General features: G+C 42.4%; 1 protein-coding gene across 10 annotated transcripts in view; it reads left to right on the forward strand.

The window, feature by feature from the left end:
* The window catches only part of EYA3 (EYA transcriptional coactivator and phosphatase 3), a 63,320-nt gene that overhangs the window by 11,864 nt on the left and 28,829 nt on the right, over positions 1 to 22,627 (forward strand). For 4 of the 10 annotated variants that reach the window (XM_074894138.1, XM_074894128.1, XM_074894129.1 and 1 more), the window contains 3 exons: positions 9,681 to 9,775; positions 15,899 to 15,942; positions 20,005 to 20,084. In XM_074894138.1, coding sequence (XP_074750239.1) covers positions 9,743 to 9,775; positions 15,899 to 15,942; positions 20,005 to 20,084 — 157 coding nt within the window. In that variant the 5' untranslated portion in view covers positions 9,681 to 9,742. Of the gene's footprint in view, positions 1 to 9,680; positions 9,776 to 10,945; positions 10,965 to 12,757; positions 13,695 to 14,039; positions 14,220 to 14,264; positions 14,461 to 15,898; positions 15,943 to 18,420; positions 18,763 to 20,004; positions 20,085 to 22,627 lie in introns of those variants that run through there. The other 6 variants (XM_074894130.1, XM_074894131.1, XM_074894132.1 and 3 more) reach the window with 6 other exon arrangements.

The following is a 22,627-nucleotide window of genomic DNA, read 5'->3' on the forward strand; positions in this document are numbered from 1 at the left end:
GATGTTCTCAGAACTGATTGCACCTTGATAAATACCATGGCTGCCTCTAATGCAAAATAACAAAAGAAATAAGTAAATTTACCGCAGTCGCAACCTTTTTAATAAAATTATAGTGAAAGTGGAGTACTGAAACAGTTTCTCTAATAGAACTGTAGATTAATTTTGTGGTAGCCTCTGGTGGTAGCTGTGTGACTTTTTTATATGTATTAGTGAAATCTTTTATTGAAAATAAAGTTTAGAGCTGCATAATGTAAACAGTTCCTTTTGTGTGGTTAATATGATGCAGATTTGCTGTCTGTTACAAGATTAAATATTTCAGGAAATTTTTTTGTTCAGGAAATCTATTTGAATATGTCTGAAGTGGCTTCTAGAAATTAAAGGCAGTATGCTTTGCTCTTTGAAAAATTGTTTTAAAAAGCTATGAAGAGAAACAACATTTTTTTTCCTCTGGAGCTGCAGCTCTAGACATTTGCCACCCATTTATCGGTTATCTAAACCACAAAAATGTATGCGAGCTGTAAGATACAGGGTATCTTATCATTTGTGGTCTTCGGAAAAAATCCGTTAAGTCTCAATGCAAGTTGAATCCTCGTGAGCACAGGAGGTAATCGAATTTTCTACTTTTCTTAGGTTTACATAAATTACTGTGCTTTGTTTTGCAACTAAAAGGTTAATAGCAGTTTGTGTTCTTGTGCCATGTGAGCTATGCGTGTTAGACCTAACTAGAAGAAATTGCCGACTTGTTTCTGGACTCAGTGGGAGTTGTTTTTCTCAAGGGTGAAGATGTTATTTCCAAATTTCCCTTTTGTGAAAACAGTTATTTTCCCCATTAAAAATTTCCCTGCTGTGTTTCAAAATCAAATTATCTGAATTGCATAAGAACTGGGAAACCAAGCTGCGTGTGTGTCACTGTTCAAGCGAGTGAACTGCAGACAGCCTTAACGTTGATAACCCTTCAAGGATTTAAAAATAACGTGAAAATTCCTATTAATGAAACAGGCGTTGCTTAGGGTAAAACTATATTTGTATTACCACATTTAATTTCAGTAATTTTCTCACTTTATAAATACTGCACAATTTTTTTTTCCATTTTAAGGTTAGGACATTTTAATCAAACCATGATTTTTCAGTCCTAGAGGACTGTGTTTACAGGCTTGTCACGGCCACTCGTACGTTCAAAAATAGGGCATACAATCTGCCTTCCCTGCAACTTTTACAGTGTTTTATTCTGAGTCTTCCTCAGTTGATAAAGAAGGGAAGAGAGCGCACCGAGAGGGAGCAGTAAACAGTCCAGCAGATCTCATGGCAAAGGTTTATTCTTTGGTATTCTTCACGCTATTTTGCAAATATCTGTGCGCGGTGTGTGTGCGTGCCTCGGTGTGTGGGTGTGTGCATGAAGGGTGAGGAAAAACGAAGAATACCAGAGTAAAAGTCTTTGCAGTGAGATCGGCTGGATTTGTTAAAGATACGAAATCAGCAGACCGGTGTGTAGCACAGCTTTCATTTTGTGAACTCTGTTCTGTTTTTTTTAAACGGCTGCTCTCTGCTGCTGAAGAAGAAGAATAGTAGAGAACTGTACTTATAAAAGAGGTGGATTTAACAAAACTAAGCTTGAGATATGGTGCCTTGAAGATGGTTTTTAGAGGATATTTTTAAGAATTGTTTTGGCTAGCAAGACTGTTGTCTGAGGAGTTGATTGTTAGTGTTAGAAGCAGGATTTGGGGGTATCACAATTTAAAGTTAAAAACCCGAGTTCCTTTTCCCTCTTACCTTTTTTGTATTTTCAAACGCCGGAGTAATGCACCTATTCTCATCTGCTTGGCAGTGATGGGATGACTGTCGGATACTGAATGTGCAACCTTAATAGGATAGTTATAAATTAATTTGGGAGCACCATGGGAAGGAAATCATTAATTGTGTTACTTGCAGGTCTACTTGTGGAAGCAAATTATTTGTATTAAGTATTTCATTCCTTAGTGGAGGAGGAAAGCTAAATGGGCCCCCCCTCTTCTGCTCACCTCTGCCTTTATTTGCACGTTATTGGAGTTGCATTAGTGTATTAAATACTGCAACTCCCTTTTCTTTAAAGTGTCGTTGAAGTATTTTGAGTTTGCATTCAGACTCACCAGATAGAACATTTTACACACGCAGGCATCTATTTACTCATTCATTTTGTTTGCATCATCATGATGGTACAACATCACGAAGAATTTTCATTATCTTGTTTCTGCATGAAGGAAATATAAATGAAGCTTAGTGCACAAAATCATTCAATTCCTCACAGCTCCTTAAGGGGCTGTTTTATTACGCAGACCAAACTAGGAATCAGGCTGATGCTGTTGTTTTCCATGATTTTTAATCAAGCTGTTTAAAAACAAAATGGGAGAATCTTCAAAACTTTAGAGAATGCCTGTTTTTGTGAAATCCTTACGAGACCCTGTAGGCAGTGGGCTGGATTTGCTTGCTTGATGTAGTCAGAACACAGTTTGGCTATGTTGAATACCAAGTTGGAAATATTTCAGCAGCTTGGCTGATGAAATATTATCACAGTTGGATATAAGAATGCTGAGATATGGGAAAGGATAAAATTGTAAAGAAACCTTCCTGTGGAACAAGGAGGTGATACCCATACACCCTCTCCCACCTTGATGTGCAGGGGCATGGGTCACTGCCAGTGTGGGAGATGGCTGATAGTGTATTCTGCCTGAAGATTAAAACTTAGGTCATAAACCTTCAGAATAGAAAGCACTTGGTAGCTGTGCAGCGCATAGAAATGTCAGTATGTGTCTCTTCTCTTTTCACTTTTTGTGATTATTTCTTTGGGTGTTTTTAATTAAATTTTTGGAAAAGGAGGGGGTGAGGGGATCCACCACATCCCACTGTGCCGAGTTCTGCTCTGCTCTGAAAGAAGCTGTTTGTCACGTGGTGAGTGGCACAGAGTAAAAGCATATTGCAAGGCAAAACCCTGCTCAGGTCAGGTGATGGCTTACATCGCTTTGGCTGCGCTCTCCAATCCCATGTGTGCGTAGTGTAGCAGGTGGGACAGATTACCACAAAATGCTCCACTGAAAGATATGGGAAGCTTAGACTCTTCTTAATTCATATATTCATTGCTATTCATGGGAAGGTGCTGGCCCTTGAGTAAGTAAGAAGTAGAAATAACTGCATGGATTACATTGTTATACATACAAAACATTATGGCTACAATAAAAAAATATTTCTATAAATACATTAGCAACAAAAGGAGGGATAAGGAGAATCTTCATCCTTGACTGGATGCAGGGGGAAGCATAGTGACAAAGGATGAGAAATAGGCTGAGGTACTTAATGCCTTCTTTGCCTCAGTCTTTAATAGTAAGACCAGTTGTTCTCAGGGTACCCAACCCCCTGAGCTGGAAGACAGGCAGGGAGAGCAGAATGAAGCCCCCATAATCCAAGGGGAAATGGTTAGTGACCTGCTACACCACTTAGACACCCACAAGTCTGTGGGGCCAGATGGGATCCACCCAAGGGCACTGAGGGAGCTGGCGGAGGTGCTCACCAAGCCACTTCCCATCATTTATCAGCCATCCCATAACGGGGGAGGTCCCAGTTGACTGGAGGTTAGCAGATGTGATGCCCATCTACAAGAAGGGCCAGAAGGAGGATCCGGGGAACGACAGGCCTGTAAGTCTGACCTCAGTGCTGGGGAAGGTTATGGAGCAGATCATGTTGAGTGCCACCACACAGCATGTACAGGATAAGCAGGTGATCGGGCCCAGTCAGCACGGGTTTATGAAAGGCAGGTCCTGCTTGACTGACCTGATCTTCTGTGACAAGGTGACCCACTTAGTGGATGAGGGAAGGGCTGTGGATGGTGTCTACCTGGACTTTAGTAAAGCCTTTGACACCGTTTCCCTCAGCATTCTCCTGGAGAAACTGGCTGCTCATGGCTTAGAGGGGCGCACCCTTTGCTGGGTGAAAAACTGGCTGATGGCCGGGCCCAAAGAGTTGTGGTGAACGGAGTTAAATCCAGTTGGTGGCCGGTCACACGTGGTGTTCCCAGGGCTCAGTACTGGGGCCAGTTCTGTTCAATATCTTTATCAGTGATCTGGACGAGGGCATCGAGTGCACCCTCGGTAAGTTTGCAGATGACACCAAACTGGGTGGGAGCGTTGATCTGCTCGAGGGCAGACAGGCTCTACAGAGGGATCTGGACAGGCTGGAGCGATGGGCCAAGGCCAATTGTATGAGGCTCAACAAGGCTCAGGGCTGGGTCCTGCACTTGGGTCACAACAACCCCAGCGGTGGTACAGGCTTGGGGCAGAGTGGCTGGAAAACTGCCCAGAGGAAAAGGACCGACAGCCGCCTGAATATGAGCCAGCAGTGTGCCCAGGTGGCCAAGAAGGCCAACAGCACCCTGGCTTGTGTCAGGAATAGTGTGGCCAGCAGGACTAGGGCAGGGATCGTCCCCTGTACTCGGCACTGGTGGGGCCGCACCTTGAATTCTCTGCTCAGTTTTGGGGCCCTCACTGCAAGACAGACATTGAGGTGCTGGAGCACGTCCAGAGAAGAGCAGCTGGTGAAGTTGGTGAAGGGTCTGGAGCACAAGTCTTGTGCGGGGCGGCTGAGGGAACTGGGGGGGTTTAGTCTGGAGAAGAGGAGGCTGAGGGGAGACCTCATCGCCCTCTACAACTAACTGAAAGGAGGTTGTAGCGAGGTGGGTGTTGGTCTCTTCTGCCAAGTAACAATCTATCCAACAAGAGGAAATGGCCTCAAGTTGCACCAGGGGAGGTTTAGGTTGGATATTAGGAAAAATTTCTTCACTAAAAGTGTTGTCAAGCACTGGAACAGGCTGCCCAGGGAAGTGGCTGAGGCACCATCCCTGGGGGTATTTAGAATACTTAAGGACATGGTTTGGTGTTGGACTTAGCAGTGCTAGGTTAATGGTTAGACTTGCTATGATCTTAAGGGTCTTTTCCAACCTAAATTGTTTCTATGATTCTATTATTTTATTTTAACTTTCTGTTTAATAGATATAATTTCATTGCCCTAGCTAAAGCTTTGTTCTTAAGGAAATAGTGTCTATTTAAAAGTAATATAAAACCATATTCAAACAGCTTTTTTTTCTAATCAGTATAATTACTGCTTGCTGGTTTTATCACAGTATCCTTGACTTTAATTATTTGCAGCTTGAGAGAATAATTGTTCCTCACCCGAAATTTTATATTCAAAGCCAAGGCAGATGGGCTTGAAAAGAACAGAGTGAAAGTAAATAGCAGTCTGGCCCGATGCTAATAGCGGGTAGCTTTCAGAAACTATATCCATAGTATCTAGTTCGAGAGAGTCTGACCAAGCTAGACTTTGCATTTTAGGATTTTTAAAACGGGATTTATTGCAAGAAACTGTACGTAGCTTGCCAGGGCTTTTAATAGGGAATTATTGGCGTAGCGGTCTCGTGCAGAACGGAAGGCAGGCAACGGGTCAGCGCGATTCTGCAGCCCGTTCCTCTGCTTTGATGCCTTCTGTTTTGAAGTTTAGATAATGTGTCTCCGTAAATGGAGCGAGCAAAATAAAATGACATGCAAAACACCTATCCTTGATATTTTACGTTGTTGGTGTTCTGTGCAAGTTGGAGTTAAACCAGGATGGCTATTCAAAACAAGTCTAGATTAAATAAAAAAATGTTTAATTCACATATTAGAAAATAATTTTCATCAGGTAAATAATGAAAACCACTCCATAAATGGAAAAAAATATGGTATTTTGCTGGTTTTCAGAAGCATAACACTGGACTAATTTTTCTGAACATTTCTTTCATTGCTGCAAATCATTTGATGGCTTGTTGCACACTCAGTTACATTTTGTAATGGTTTTTCTCATTCACAATCCCAGTGGCCCACAGAAGTATTCTCACGGCCAGAATCTACTTTTCAGCCGTCCCTCACACAAACACAGAAATATAAATACATATATAGATGGAGAAAGTGAGCAAACCCCAGCTGCCCCTAAAGCTGTTAATCACTGATCTCTTCTGAGGTTAGCAAGCATCAGCCCCCCTCGGGAAGCTGTGGCTGTGCACGGGACGGGGAGCAGGATGGACGGCAGTTGTGTGGGAACCCCCTGTCATGGGTGCAAATGCAGCAATTTGGACTCTCTATGGAACTGAAGATATCGAAGATCTGCATTGCTATCTCTTCTGTTGCTGTCACTTAAGTCTTTAAAATGTTCCGTAATAGAAACTGTGTGATAAGCTTCTCTGAAGCACAGTCGCCTTGGGTTTTATACAAGTTAAAAATCTAATTTTGAGATTTGAGGTGCCACCAAAACAATAAAAATGTGTTGTTTATCTTCAGTTTTTAAAAATGAACTCTGTTCATGGCGAGCTGCTTGCCGAGTAAGCTGCTCTGAGGTCGCTGAAGCTGAGCAGGTGCAAGGCGCTGGGTTAGTTTTTTGGAAACCCAAGCCCTGGGCAGTGCCTCGCTGCGCACCTCTCCTCCCGGGCGAGGAGGTGGCTTACAGCCCCCAGAGGGGCTGGGGCTGGCTGGAGGGCAGGCTGTGCTGCCCTGGGGTGTACCCTGCCCAAGGGCTGGAGCCGGCTGGTGGGCAGCGGGGGGGATTAGCCATGTTGGAGGGTGCTGCTAGGGAAACGGCTGCTCCTTCGCGCGCTTTGGCGCTGAAGCTGTCGGCGGCTTCGCTGAGCCTCTGGGTGCAGGAGGAGGCAGGCAGGCAGCTCTCCTCCCCGGCTCCACGCTCACAGGGGGAATGGCAAGGAGAGGCTCTGGCCCTGCTCCTGGTAAAAGTGCTTTTCGTGCCTGGCCACAAGAAGACATGTGGCAGCTCTGCAGGAAAGCTTGGTGGTGGGGTGGGTGATACAGGCTGAAAGGCTGCGGAGCCGTTTGTGTAGCACTGTGACTTCTGTCCTCTGTTTTGCCAAAGTGAAACATAAATAAGGTGGTAAAATTATGGTTTCATTTACTGTGGCTGTTGCTGAAAAGGGGCATCCTGCTGCTCCACTTGCGTACTCAGCCTGTTCCCCATCCTGCTGGCTCCCCCCAGCATGGGGCTGTGTCAGACCAGAATTGATCCCACTTAAAACAGCTTAGCAGAAAGGTTGTGCTTGGGTGCCTTTTTTTTTTTTTTTTTTCCTTTCTTTTTCATCGGAAGGTCAGATCCCAGATCCAGACTGCTGTTCAGCCACACAAATGCTTTGGTGGCCACAAAGGAAGGGGTGTCAGGTGAGCAAGAGTGGGTTGCTGGAGGCAAGGAGGGGCAGGAGCTCTTCCTTCAGCAGCAGCTTAAACTGTTTGTGGTGTAGGAGGCCTTTGCTGGAGAGAGACCCTGTCCCTCCTAGCTAGTCAGGTGTACCAGTTAAGTCCATCCCTTTCACCACAAATGCATGCTGCTGCTTGTTCTGCCCGCTTCTGTGTAACAGCAGCTATGAGCACTAGGTCTTTGTGAGCCGTCCAAGCTGCAGTGTCTGGAGGCATGGGGTATTCTCTAGAAGAAAGCGTGAAGCCACCCCAGGTCAAGTTTTCACTTGCCATCTAGACAGGTGGTTACTGCTCATCTGCTTTGGTTCATTCGTTTCCTGGTGCTACAAGATGCCCTACCCATCTGGGAAGAGAGTTTTGTTCGCGAGGGTAACTAACATATTCTGATGAGACTCTGGGAATCTTTTTGTCTTTCTAATTACTTAGATCCTTCTCAAAAACAAAGAACTGCTCACAACTTTTAAACAAAGCATGGAACGGGAAGTTACCACTCTATAGATCAAAATGTAATGTGAAATCTTTTTCCGTACTGAAGAATTTAGTTTGGGATTTTTCTAAGAAATTACACAATGAAACAGTGTCAAATAACAAAACCGAAGGACAGGGGATAGAATAGGACCCGTTGGTATCAATTTCAAATATTCTTGCTGTTGGCCATTGTATTTCTATGCTCCTGTTCATAATCTTTGAATGCCACAATTTCCTTTCAGTCCTGATTTTTCTCTGTTACTCCTACAAAAAGTAAAAAGGAAATAAGCTTTTACATTTAAAATAAAACCGATTAAAACTGATGGAGGAAGAAACAGAATGGTGACAGTAATAATTTATTTTGTATACTTTCTTGTGTGTGGTGTGAATAGAGTAATTTCAAAAGAACCTGAGTTATTGAAGAGACTTATTGTAAATTCAGTTGATTTACAGTTAGGGCAATAAAGGTAAGTAGGTTTGATTAGGGGAGGCAGCCTTGGTAAATACTCAAACCTCCATGAAATTCTACCGGGGCATATACGATACACCCTGGCATGTAAGACCTTCACCTGTCCTCAAATAAGAAATCCTTTGTGTTTTCATGGTTAATAATAAATTATTCCAGGCTGCAGAACATCCCTGTGCTCGGCACGTGGTGCTGCACCGCAGGCTGGCTGCACGTGCTAGGAGTTTTAAGTAGGTCTGGCAGGGGCCAGGAGGAGAAAATAGCATTTGTTTTCAGGACACTGGAAAGTTTTTTCTGTTAACTTGTTTAGTCACTTTGTGTGGGGACAATTTCAGGATGTGAAGGTGCCTGAATGCCCTAGACAGGATGGGAAAACAGAAAGATATAAAGAAGCACCAGGTAGATATCCTTTTGCATTTCCACTGAGATTTACAGCAAATCTTTCATGGCTGTGAAAGCAGGAATAGCTTGTACCTCAGGACAGAAAGTCACTGTATTTCGTTTCTTCCAAACCACAAAGTGTTCTTCAGCATTTCTTCTAATCTCTGTAATCTGCTAAGGGTCTGCTCTGGGTGCAGTAATGCACACATGTGCGGGTGGAAGAAACAGCTCTGCTGGGGTGGAAGAGGAGATGCCTGCTTGCTTTTGGTGCAGTTGAGATGGAGCTTGTCTGAAGAAGTTAGGGTTTGTTTTTAATAAACTGGCTCTGAAATGAGAGGGTGAAAGAAGAGCAACCGAACGCGTAGGTCACGCTGTTCATGAACACTGGTCAGACAGAGGGGGGAGCCATGGAGGACACATACCTTTATCTTTTGCTCAGCAAACTGCAAAAATTAATCAGGTTGTGAAAGTAATCTGCAAAATTCCCTTTTCATGGTTTTAAAATCCTGGGGAATAGCAGCTCTTTGGTACAGTACATAAAATCTCTCTGCTAGATGCTACTGGGTTACTTAGCTTCCAAAATAAAACTTATTTTATAAATTCTCATCAAACTTCTCTTTTTGAAAAGTGAAATTGAAATAATAAACTCCTTTTGTGAATTTGGCAATAAACTACCGCATGTAAATACATTTGGGTGTACAGTCTTGTCCTGATTTTTTTTTTTGTTCGTTATATAAATGTTCTAAATTAAAACAGGTTAGATTGAATCACACTGTTTACTGACCTAGTAGACCAGACTTGATCATTTAAAGTGTCTTTAAAATCATGGTGCACATGTCTGATTGATACATTAGCTTCTGTAAGTCAGTATGGTACAAGTAAATGATGTAGAAATGTGCCACGTGCGTGAAAAAGTCTGGATCTTGAAGCTTAAATCTAAATCCCTTGTTTATGAAAACTTTCCGTATATGAGTTTCGTCTTTTACTTGGGAGATGGCAGCACGAGTTTAGAAAGCTTGTGGGTGGAATATATAACAATTAATGTTCTCTGATAGCCTAAATGATAAGCCCCCCAAAAAGTACATAAAGCTATGAACACCTTTTTTTGACAGACTTTGAAGACTGCCGAGGAACACACGGTTTGAGTCATTTAAGCATTGAAATAGTAATACCCATGGAAGAGCCACAAGACTTACCCGAACAACCAGTAAGTACATTTTAAAAGGCTAAAAATGAACATATAAAATGAATTGGTGATCTCACAAATTCAATATATAGTTATTTTAATGAATAATGGAAAATAAGGCTTATGCTTAGTATATTTGTCTAGAGGTGAAAAATCATTTTGCTCTTAGTAAAATGTGTTGTACATTTAATTTACTATGATCATACAGGCAATAGTAATAAAAGGAATAATTATGTATGCTTAAACTCTGTAATGTTTCTATGTAAGATAATTACTTGTTATGATCAGAAAACGAGACTATTTCAAGCCTGTTCTAGAGAAACTAAAATTCACTATTTTAATGGCAGAATCAGCACGCTGATTATTACAGTGTATATAGTCTTTAATTCTTCTTGTGCTTGAAATCTTGAAAAGGTCTCATAATCCATCATCTCCATAGGTGGAAAGCACTTTTTAAATTCTTAATTTAACAGTGTGTTTGAGTAAGGAAGCATGTCTTAGGTTAAAAATTGCTGTCCAGACATATTTGCAATATTGTCTGTATTATCAGTAACTGATAATATCATGTCACAGAAGTTTTGGGTAGAGGGATTATTAATACAGTGTGGTATGAGGTTAGATTTGTGTATCTAAAGCCTAATAGCATAGGAATTAAACAAAAAAGTATTAATGTTATATTCCCAAATTAATCCTGATGAAAAATTAATAAGAATTGCCAAGTTACCTTCAGAGTGAAGCTTATTTTAATTTTGGAGACCTCTTAAATGCACACAAAACCAGAGTAATATGCTGAGGGCAATTTGGTAATGTTCTCATTGAAAAGATTTTGATGCTTTTTTAATGTGAGAATTTTATGTTCTTCAGTTAACTAGTTAGAAAATACATTGTAATGTCATTTATACAATTTTTGACTTAGGAGCAAAGTTGAATGAAATGGAAATGTAAATTTACAGTTGTTCAAAATATTGCTTGACACAGCAGGCAGATTATGTGCCCGAGTCGGTATGCACAAAATGCGAAACTAATCAGTAAAGTGCATAATTTGAACTCCAGATATTTGTAGGATTTAAAAATTAATTAAATGTGTGTGTTAAAAAGGAAGTATCTGCAATGATATCCTTATATAATGAAAACTGTCTTTATAAAATTTTATTCTTTAGGGCATAAGAGACAGAGTACAGCTAATTTTCAGTACATGAAAGCATCCTCTGTAAGCAAGTTCTGCTGTAATTTTTAGCTGAAGATTTTCTTGGTAATTTCTTTTAAGTATTTTGTGCCAGTCAGTTATCCTGAGACAGAATATGAGATTATATTGATAACAACTAGTGAGGTGGTATCATGCATATAGTGGCACATTCTTGCCGGGGGAAATGAAAAGAGCTATCATTCTGGTTTTTTGTAGTAAGACCATTTCTGAAACAAGTGAATTTTCCTAATTAAAAAAAAAAAAAAGAAAACTGCAGTCAGCTTTGCAAAATCCTGTCAGCCTAATAGCCCAATGTTGATATTGTACAAACTGTTTTTCTTACCTAAATGATTTTCCTTTTCTTAATCATGGGAACACGATTAGTATGTTACTTCAAAAAATAATGTTTATGGCAAACTGTTGATAACTGAATCCAGAAAGGAGCCTGCAGAGAAGTCATCAGGCTTTGAGTTCAATGTATTTTACTTCAAAAATAATAATAAAAAAAGAAATCCGGTCATTTTCTTGTGTTGGTGTGGACAGATGGTAATAATTGGTCCAAATGTATACAGTGTGTCTTTCCTAAATGACCGTTAGACTTCTCACCCCACGTACTACGCCTGGCGTGTTGAACAGGCATGTCTTTTGTCCCTTTTTTGGAATGTTTCTTCCCTTTTCAAGTCTGAATTAGAATGGAAGATCTCTGTGCACACTGCAGTGCTATAAAACAGAAACAGACATGGAAAATAAGAGAGCAAAGGGAAGTTTGGGGGAAAATGGTCAAAAGTGACCTGACCTTCTCTTGGCAAAAAAGTTATTAATTTATAACAAGTTATTAATCTGGATTAGTTTTTAGAAGTAATTATGTATAGTAATCTCTCACTTGTTGAATGCATTGTGGATGCATGTAGTTGATTTCTATAATACTTTATTTAATCCTTAATGCTAGAAAATTACAAAAATCTCCTTTTAATAAGGGGTGGTGAGCTTGTGTTACACTTATTGAAAGACATGTTTGGAATGACTTCTCACATCAGACAGCAACGGCAAGCCAGAGTCAGTGCTAGGAGGGCATGGTTCCAGAAAGACCCGACGCTGCTGAAAGTGTAGAGAAAAAAATGATGGTCATGTGTTTGGGCTGAAGATTTTTCTTAATTGAAATTGGCAAAGGGTTTGCAATGAAATTCCGCATTCCTGACTTGTGTGCAGTCCTCCGTTCGCAGTGGCACTGCCGCAGTGTTAAATGGCTTTGGCAGCATTTGCTCCAACAAGTCGTCGCCTTCCTTGTTGGCTAGCTGTGAGTGTGGGGGTTCCCCTGGGTCTGCTTCGGCTTGGAAATTAGGCTCTGAATATCAGTTTTAGCGTTGGATTCAGTCGTAGAGCAACTGTTATCTTGACATTAGGAGGAAAACTTTGTTTCTGCTTTGATTCTGACTGTAAATACAACTGAACTCCAACTGGTAAATCTGGGGCAGAAACAGAGTTTTCCAGCACAAAAAATAATTTGGATTTTCAGTTAGAGAAATTTGTGATTTGGGAGCAGGGATCAGCTAGAATGTGTCACTTGACTTTTTTTTTTTTTACTTTTTTTTTTTTTTTTAAAACAACGTAAGCCCAAAACTGATGATGAAATAAGAAGGTGGAGGTAGGAGCAAAGATAAGACATGTCATTCATTGTAGTGCAGCAGAACAGCTTAGTCAGTGTCTGAAACTGCTAAAGCTGAAACTTGAATCACTAAGGTAGACCATATCTTTTTCCTTGTTTTCATTTAATTTCTTTTCTTTCTTTTTTCTTTTTTTCTTATTTTTAAAAACAGTGAATTCACTTCTCCTGCATGAAAAGTATTCAAACTGTGATCCTGTCACTTGAGAGGGGACAAAAAACCTCTCAGCACCTCTCCAGAGGTTCTCAGAGGGGAGTGTGTGTTGAAAGGAGGCGTTTGAAGAGGTTTCAGCAGCCTTTTCTAAGGCTCACGCAGGAGAGGATGCATAGGTGCCCTGTGCAGGGTTTGGGACTGGAGTGTGATCGTGCAGGGCTGGGATTACAGCGCGTCATGGCAGCACTCTCTCCTTGTGCCCCCAACATCATCCTTAAGTTATTGTTACTAGCTGCTGTTCCTGCATTAAATATGTTTTATGACATGTGGCAGGAGAGAGAGAAAATACTTTCCAAGCCCATGAAAGACTACGTTTAAAATTCCTTCCTCCCACTTAAATTTCTAGTGTAAATTGTGATTAGTGATGGATAGAAAACAGGGTTTGCATCCTGCTGAAGTTTCAAGACTTTGTAAATGTTATTGCTTAGCATTAAGACATTAGGGAGAATTTCTTTTAAAAACCTGCAGAGATAGGGACTAGCCAAGGCTAGCCAGTTGAGGCAGGGACATGATAGATTGAAATTCAAAATTGCTGTTTTACTTGACTTACACTGCATACTCACACTGGCTATCCCATCTTCCAGAGTAATTTAAAGAGAGTATGAAAGCCTCTCCTGATTATTAATGATTTTTTAAATAAAATTAACTATTGACTTAAAGGAAAACTCATTTAAAATATTGTTCTCTCTACAACACCAAGGGCGTGTTTCTGGCAGGGGGGAAGGTCTCCCATCAGAGGAGGACAAGGCACTTGCGCTGTATGCTCATCAAGATGGAAGCTCCAGTCCAGGGACCAAAGTCGTCAGAGCAGCAGAGCAGTGCTTTGAGCTCAAGTCCTGACTGTCATGAGGCATTTTAGGAACAGCTGTTCCATCTGGTTGTGATAAAAATGTCAATAAAGTTGATATGTTCTTGCAAAACCTTGCTTCTTGGGGGGGGGATTTGTGGCTTTTCGTTTTGTTTTGGGTTTTTTTGGTAAGTGAGCTGATTTCTCTGTCCACTTCCAATATTAAAAAAACCCCAAAATACTACTGAATTGAAGAAGCCAGAGCTTATTGAGTACCTGACTGGAAACAGCAGCATTCCTCCTGTGAAATCTAAAACTCAACCTGCCAACTCTTAAGTTAATTTTTATTTTTATCCTCAATGTAACTTTGGTCTGAAGCCATTTGCTGCTACTTTTTCTGATGTGATTCATTTTTTTCTATCTCCTTTCCTTAAGAACGCTGTGGGCAGTTTGGCACGCTGGGCTATCTGGTGCAGTGTTGGTGGCTGACATCCCTGCTCAGGAGTGGGTGGCAGGGTCCCAGGGAAGAGCTGAAGCACCTGCTGCAGGACAGAAGGATGCCAAAAAGTGTTGAGGGGCGTCATGGATGGGCAGCAGCCATGCTCTGATAACTCGGTACCCAAGGGAGCTGGAGGAACACTAGACTGCTTTCCCTTAGTGTTGTAGTTAACATCATCTTCAGGTGGGGAAGACTGATGCAGCTCCTTTAGGCCTTGGACCTCATGGCAGTGGGGACCAGAAGTGTGTATTCCTGGCCAGGCAGGAGAAGGGCTCTGGAGCAGTCTGTGAAGCTGTGGGGCTGAAGAATCACGACAGGAGTTAACGTCAATGCCAGTGTTACCAACTCTTTGCTCAGGTTGAAGTGATGAATGCCAGAAGATTTGAGTCTGTGTGATATCTAAGCCATTGTACTGCCTTTGCCTTTTTTTATGTGTGTGATGAGGGCTAGTGAAGTTTGTAGTGTTCTGCTGTGAAATGCCAGAAGGAATAGCTGCTGGCAGGACTAGTACAGAGATGAAAGCAGACTGAACTCTAAAATACTGGTAACTTCATCAGGGAGAGAAGATTGTCCTTTCAGCTTTCTCCTTTCCTTCCTTACTGTTGCTTACTCCTTTCCCCTTGCTGCTGCCTTGAGCCATTATCCTTTTCTGTATCTCTGCCTCCCACCTCTCTCTACCCCACAGGAATTCACCTGTGTTTTATCAATTTATTTTTAAAGAAAATTTTGAGCACATTTTGACCTCTCATGCTCAAATTGCATTTTCCTGGCATCTTATTTATACTCACCTGAGAGAGACAAACTTGAATAACATGATGAGGCGTTTATGCTAGTGGCTTTCATCTTCATGGCAGCAGTCTGTCTTGGATTACTGTACCCAAGTCGGGGGACTCTAATCCCTGCAGCCTGATACCCAACATGTACCTTCCCAGACCCTGTTCACAGAAAACGTGCTAAACAGTGCGAAGTGCCCTGCAGGGACCGGGGTGAACGGTGAGTGCAGCTGGGGACCGAAGCAGCAAGTTTGGCATCTAAACGTGCTTCAGAAACATGGGAGGCTGTAAAACTTTCTGCTAGAGGGAGAAGGTGGGGGAAAGAAAAGTCTCTGTATCACAGGAACATCTGGCTCGAAAGACTACAGGCTGCAGAAACTAAGCCTCTCATCCTACCAAGGATTTCAAAGTAGTATTTGTAGCCTGCATGCAGGAAACTGAATTTGTGTTCAAGCCAGTGCTTTCTGTTGTGTAATACCTTATACAGAAACTGGATCCAGCTGGCCACCTATAAAACCAGTAAATGCTGTTTTGTTTTTACTCAGAAACGAAAATCATAACTCCTAATTTATTACAGAAAATATATTCAAGTTCCTATCTTTATATAATGTTTAAGTAAAGGGGGAAAAAAGCAAAGGACCCAAGTTTATGGCAGTTGTGCTGAATCTGTGCAGAATTTCTTAAAATTTATGGCTGTTTTATTCAATTCCCATAAAATTATCCTTTATCAGATGTTTGTAGCTATATATCCCATCATCTGTTACTTAACCTAAATAACGTGGCGGTTTTGCTAACGTGTTCAGTATTAGCAGTTGTTTTCTAATTAGGAAAAAGCTTGTTTTGAGATGAAGAACGCATGGTTACGCTGGATAGCTGTGGAGTTCAGCGCAAGGCTTTCTGTATTCAAAGACTAATGTGAGCTCTAGTAACCAGTGGTGATCTGCCAACGGAGGTCTGTGTGCGCAGATTGTGTCAAGGACAGCTCGTGTTAGTTGTGGGTCTGAACGTTTTTGTCTTTGCAGGTGAAAAAAGCCAAGATGCAGGAATCCAGAGAACAAAGCTTGAGGTACGTAATTTTGACTTTGATTTTATTAATGTTCTTTTATCATTATAAGCTTCCATTTTAGAAGCTTGCATATGGTTTTCTGTTTCACACAGATAGGGCAAATATGGTACTTTTGTATTTGATACAATTCTTAGATTAAATTCCCAATAAAAAAAAATAACTGGCCCTTTGGTATTAAGCGTTTATAAAAGTAGCTACAAAGAGTCTTAATTGCACCATCAAGCATCCTGTTTTTCATGGAATCTGATGAGACTGTCATGTACTGCACATAACATGCATTTATTCTGGTGAGACTCAGAATGTTTTAATAATATACATGCTGTGATTCTCAGAAAAACTATGTGGATAACTGTTCCGAGAAATTAAACCCTCTCAAATTGATAGCTGCTTCTATTTAAAGCTGATGGGTTGTACTATTTTTAGCCTCATTAGATGCTTTCTGATGCATATCATATTTAGGGATTAATCACTATTATTATATAGTGAGAACAGCTATATTAGGGTTTACTCTGTTCCTGTGAGTAGTAGCAAATACTGTGAAGAAAGATTTCTTTTTGAAGCCTCTGACAGTCCAGTGTGAATGAGGAGGAAACACTGCGTGCCATTCGTGCAGGAGTGGGTGTGGTATATTGAATCCCTGAATGGGGACATCAGTACATACTTCTTTTAAAAATCAAAGGGAATACTTTAACAGGAACCACTGAGCAAACAGTGTGTGAAATTCATTATATGTCTAAAAGTTAGAAATTTGAGCTAATCACTGCAAGCTCCCTTTCTAGCTGGTACGAGGTGAGATGGACCATGTCCTAGGAGGATTTTTTTCTGTCTGTTGGCTACAAAGGAGCTGAGGGCAGCACGGGCAGGTCTGAACATGCCGCAGGGAATGGTGTTGGTTCTCCTTCAGCACGTTACCCTGCTTCAGTGCAATCACAGCTTTCCCACAGGCACCAGCAGCCTCAAGATTTGAGTGTAAACATCCTTGTATAGTATTTAAAAATAGAATGGGGGGAGGGATAAAATTGCATTTCTAACCTGCTTAAATATTCTGTTTAAATATTCTGGCTCTATTTTGGTAAAACTATATATGATTTTAAGTTTGACCTATGGAATAGTTTAAAATAATTTATTAGACCTGTTTCTCCTCAGCAACGTTATTTTCAGCCAGTGTCAATACTCCGGCTGTATTTGTTTTAGCTGGATTGTGGAAGTGGGGAAGAGAAGAGCTGTACCCAGTGCGGGTCGTATCTCTTGGGAGCGTTAAGCACCTGTAAGAGTCTTAACACTTCTGTGAATACAGTGTGCTCTGCTGGTCGGGCCAGCCTGTGGGATGCTGGTCGGGCCAGCCTGTGGGATGCTCTTGGTGGTGCAAGGCAGCCACGGTGCAAGTGAGAATTTTTCTCTGAGTCCGTGAGAATTGAAAAGTTGTAACTGATGGAGAATAAGAGCACTTGGGGTAGACATGTCCCAAGAGCTCCACAGCTGCGTGTGTTGAGGAGCAGCAGTGAGAAGGACAGCAAAAACATGGGCTGGTATAGTACAGTCAGAAATGTTATTTTATCATTACATTTTCCACAGGAAGTGACACAACAAGCAGCTCTCAACCTCCTTGCAAACCATATGCCACTTAATAGCTGTAGACTGACTATCTGTGCCACAGAATCACAGCATTTCTTTCCACCACCAACAACAGTACACACATACCCTGAGTCTGCGTAGAAATATGTTATTTTCTTGCACAACTCATGCTTTATTATGCAAGGCTGTTGAAAATCTATTGAGAAAGATTTCCAAGGATTTTTTTTTAAAGGTTTTCAGGGGGAAAAAGCCAGATTATGCATTTTGGTTAAGCTTCACTCCCGCTCACCAGCCCAAGGAAGGAAACGCACTTACCTTATAACCAAACCCATGGCACTCACTAGCCGACTTCCCCCTTACCTGTCCCAGGAAAGCTTTACCTCCTGTCCCAGGGGATTATCTCCAACCCATCCTGGAGCAAGGAGCTGCACAAAAGGGGCCTGTCACAGCCTGAAGGAGCAGTCCAAGGCAGAAGGCAGCTACCAGGGCACTGCTGGTTGATATCACACACTCCTTGGCTTCTCCTTTCCCCCAGCCTGCAGGAGCCAAGTAAATGCTACCGTGAGGGGTATGTTGTGGCCCTGCTGTCACAGGCTCCCATGTCCACAGGAGGTTGCCTCACTGCTGAGTTTGTCCCCAAAGACCAGTGTTGAAGCATCCTTGAACTGGGTGTCACTTCTGAACTTAAGAAATGTTTGGACATTACTAGATTATTTTGGATTTGTCACGCACTGTTTCAGTTACATGTCAATGTTTGCTTTGTTCATATGTAGAGTAGGAAGTACAGGTAATTTCTTCATGAAACTGCTTTTTCCTTTTATGATTGCCTGGTTGGCTTTAGTTTTATTATTGCTAGTTCTACAACACAGCTTTTCATGAAGTTTTGAGGCATCTGTGTGTTATTCTGGTATTTTCAGGCTGCAGTTTTATAAGGTGAAGAAGCCAATATAACTGCTTATTGCTGCTGAGAGGGGGAGTTCTGCCTGTAGCTCCAGTGTGCACCAAGCATGGTGCTTGCTGGATCCCTCCATGAGCAGAGTCTGTTCAGTGCCCCAGCAAAAATAACTGCACAATTGTTGTGCTGGATGAGCAAATTAAAATCTCATGGAGAGCCTGAAGGGTGCCCGAGCTGACACAGGGGAGCAGGAAGCTGTGCCCATGTGGCAGGAAAGAAATTCATACTTTGTGCTGCTAAGTTTGCTGAGCTGACAGTGAAGCTTCAGCCTTATCTCGAGAGACCAGTTGGTGAGTAAATGTGCTGGAGATGAAGTGGTGGGTTGACCCTGGCTGGACACCAGGTGCCCACCAAAGCCTCTCTATCACTCCCCCTTCTTGATTGGACAGAGAAGAGAAAATGTAATGAAAGACTTGTGGGTTGAGATAAGGACAGGGAGAGATCATTCACCAGTTACCATCATGGGCAAAGCAGACTCAACTTGAGGAAATTAGTTTAATTTATTACCAAAATCAAAGGCAAATAATGAGAAATAAAACCAAATCTTAAAACACCTTCCCCCCACCCCTCCCTTCTTACTGAGCTTAACTTTATTCCTGATTTTCTCTCCCTCCTCCCCCTCAGCAGCGCAGGGGGCAGGGGATGGGGGTTGTGGTCAGTTCATCACCCCTTGTTTCTGCCGCTCCTTCCTCCTCAGGGAGGACTCCTCTCACTCTTTCCCTGCTCCAGTGTGAGCTCCCCCCGACAGCAGACAGTCCTCCACGAACTACTCCAGCGTGAGTCCTTCCCACAGGCTGCAGCTCTTCCCGAACTGCTCCAGCGTGGGTCCCCCACAAGGTCACAAGTCCTGCCAGCAAACCTGCTCCAGCGTGGGCTCCTCTTTCCACAGGGCCACAGGTCCTGCCAGGACCCTGCTCCAGCGTGGGCTTCCCCCTGCTCTGACATGGGGTCCCCCACGGGCTGCAGGAGGGCATCCACTCCACCGGTGACCTCCATGGGCACGGGGCACAGCCTGCCTCCTTCCCACGGGCTGAGGGGGGGTCTCTGCTCTGGCGCCTGGAGCACCTCCTTCCCCTCCTTCCTCACTGACCTTGGTCTCTGCAGAGTTGTTTCTCTCACAGATTCTCACTCCTCTCTCCAGATGCAGTTTTCTCTTGCACAGTTTTTTTCCCCCTGGTAAAACCACCGTCACTGATGGGCTCAGCCTTGGCCAGCAGCGGGTCCATCTTGGAGCCAGCTGGCACTGACTGTCAGACACAGAAGAAGCTTCTAGCAGCTCCTCACAGAAGCCTCCTCTGTAGCCGCCCCCACTACTAAAGCTTTGCCATGCAAACCCAATACAGTTTGATGTCTAATTAGAGCTGCAGACCTGTCTCTTGGGATCTCTCTGGGAATACCAAAGGATGTAGAGCTAGTTTCTGTTAAGAGCCAGTTTGCCTCAGTTAGGAAGGTTAACGCAGGGGTTATGATGCCCAAGGATGTGAATTTAAGAGTTCATAATGCTAATAATTAGCCTTTGTTTGTCCTGGCAGTCATGTGAGCAACGCAGAAGTCAGCGATCAGAAACCTGAATCTTCAAGCCTTGGTTCAAACCTTCCCATGTCCAGTGAGAGTAAGTATCTTCTGGAGTTCTTCTGCTCCCACTGTCGTTACTCTTTTTTTCCACTGGTCTCGTTACTTTGCTTCATCAAGCACAAGCTTCATCTCCTGCTTGTAATCCTGAGCCTGCCCTCACTATCAGTTGTGCTTACCTGTTGATGCCTGATGGTAAGCAAATATCTCTTTCTAACAAATATTTTTGTGTCACTGCCCCCCCAACTTACTGCTGGATACTGCTATGTCTTAGCCACCTTATACATGATTTTTCTTAAGGGTTGAGTTGTTCAGTAATGATTGTGAAAGATGTTATTTTTAGAAACTGTTATCTTTACACAGCTGGTTGGGTCTTCTGTAACAATATGCCATACACTTAATCTTAGACTCTGAACTGTATTGAATGTCTGCAGAAATTCCTTATGAAATAAATGGAGGGGAAACTGAGACAGAAAATAAAACGATTGCATAGTGAGAGGTGGAATGTGTCCTTTCTTCTGGAAAAAGAGGGCTGGAGGTTATCACAACAGTAGGATTCCTGTGTAGAATACCTTTGACTGCCCATACTTACTTAAAAGTGTAAATCAGCTCAACTTGATTGAAAATATGTAATGTGTAACTTTCCATTGCTAACTGATTGTATCTTTACTATTTTAATCAATGTGCTGTGATGTTGCAGTTGTCGGAGTTACCAGAAGTTTTAACCTGCAAAATCTGCTGCCTAACTGGATAAGCCATTTATAAATTCCAGAAGTTGCATGCAGTAATATTATATTGTTTTTTTTTTCCTTTTTTACCCCATTACCTAATTGTTTATATGCTATTTTAAAACTAAGGGTTCTAGAAATACCATTCTACATTCCTATTCAGATGAATATTGACATTCTTTTTTTAAAAAAAAGACATTTTTGCAGGAGGGATGTGAGAATATCTAAGTATTGAATGAAAGCTCTTAGGTCCAACAGTTCCCAGTTTGTGTTTTCTGTTGTATCCTTGTGCTACATGGGCTTCAAACCATGTGCAGAGGTAAATACTGAGGACCAGAGGGTGGTGATTCATGGAGCATTCGGAGCATGTGGCTGATGCTTTGTATTTCTCAGCTGCTTACACTCAGGTTACACTAAGAGGAGGTTATTTAGGTAGCAGAATGCAAATGTTAGTGTTGGGGTTGCTGTGCAAACTAACTTTCTCCCCTGAGTGAATGTAACTGGTAAGAGAGTTACCTACATGATGATACAAGAGCAGTAATGTTGTTAGGACTGTTCCAGATAGGGAAAGCTGGACTTGTTGGAGCCCATTACTGGCATCTGGAGCAAATCCCAAGGCAACGTATGCTGTTGTCCGTGACCATATTTCTTTTTGAAGGCCGTTAGTTGAGTCACTCCAGAAGGGAGAGGGGAAGTGCAGTCTCTTGTAATGTTAGTGACAGAGGAGCCAGGCCCCTGGACCTGTACAAGAGACACACTGTGAGCCTGGAGCCCTCCTAGGCCGGGCTGGAAGCTGGGCGCTTTGCCTGCTTCGAAACCAGCTTCAGATGAATAAGCTGGATCCACAGCAGCACGGCTGTCTTTGCTAAGAATCTGCGTATGGTGCTTGTAGACCCGAACTGGTAAACCCATGTACTGGGCAGATGTACAGTCACAAAAGTCATGTCACTTGGAGATCAGTGCAGAGATCGTACTGCACTACAGTGGTGACGTGCCAGAGGAGCTGTGCAGTGCCACATTCTGTGCCAGGGCGCCTGCGCGTCCTTGCTTTCCTAGTTCAATGCACAGCTGAGTATCAGGTCAGCTCATCTGAGTACGTGGGGGTTTTTTAATGGCTCTTGGGTTAAAACATAGCAACTCAAGCCTCCTTCTCCACCCCAACCCAGAATGCTGTAATTGAGAACTGTCTCATGGGGTATACTAGAGCTAAGTGAGATTTTGAGCATTTCCTCCTTGGATTTCAGACTGAGTAACTGTCTTACCAGTTTTAGAGTGCCATTGCTGTGGATTTATTCAAACAGGAAAATGGAGACATCCCGTTAAATGTAACTGCCACATTTCTTCAGAGGTTGTCTGAATCTGGACTCTGAGCATAGTGCACTGCAGCTCCACTTGTTGTCCCTTGATGTGTGGGATTAAGTTTGTTGAGCTGGGAGCTGCTCCTGTTTAAAGGAAAGACAGATGCTGGAGCCATGCTCAGGGTAGAGTATGTGGAAAAGGGAAGGGGAAGAGGAAAGCTTGGCAAAACCAGCATCTGCCTTGGTCTCTGCTCTGGGACACAGAAAAGAAGTGTTAAGCTTGGCACAGATGAAGATCATTTGGCATATGCAAGGTTTTAGGCAAGATTAAAAGTTTTATCATGACAGTTGCAAAAGATGACAGTACCAGCTGGTAAAGAGCATTGTTACAAAGGGAGAAATAGTACTGACTGAATCATCTACCTGCTGTGAACTGTCAAGAAAAACATTTTTGTGCCAGTTTAATAGTGCATTTTTTGAGAATTTGCTTTGAAGCAGATATTCAAGGCACTAAAAAACCTTTGTGAATCCTCTGTCTTGGTTAAAATGTACTGTGC

Source organism: Strix uralensis, chromosome 25 (genome assembly GCF_047716275.1).
Source record: "Strix uralensis isolate ZFMK-TIS-50842 chromosome 25, bStrUra1, whole genome shotgun sequence".
NCBI lineage: Eukaryota > Metazoa > Chordata > Aves > Strigiformes > Strigidae > Strix > Strix uralensis.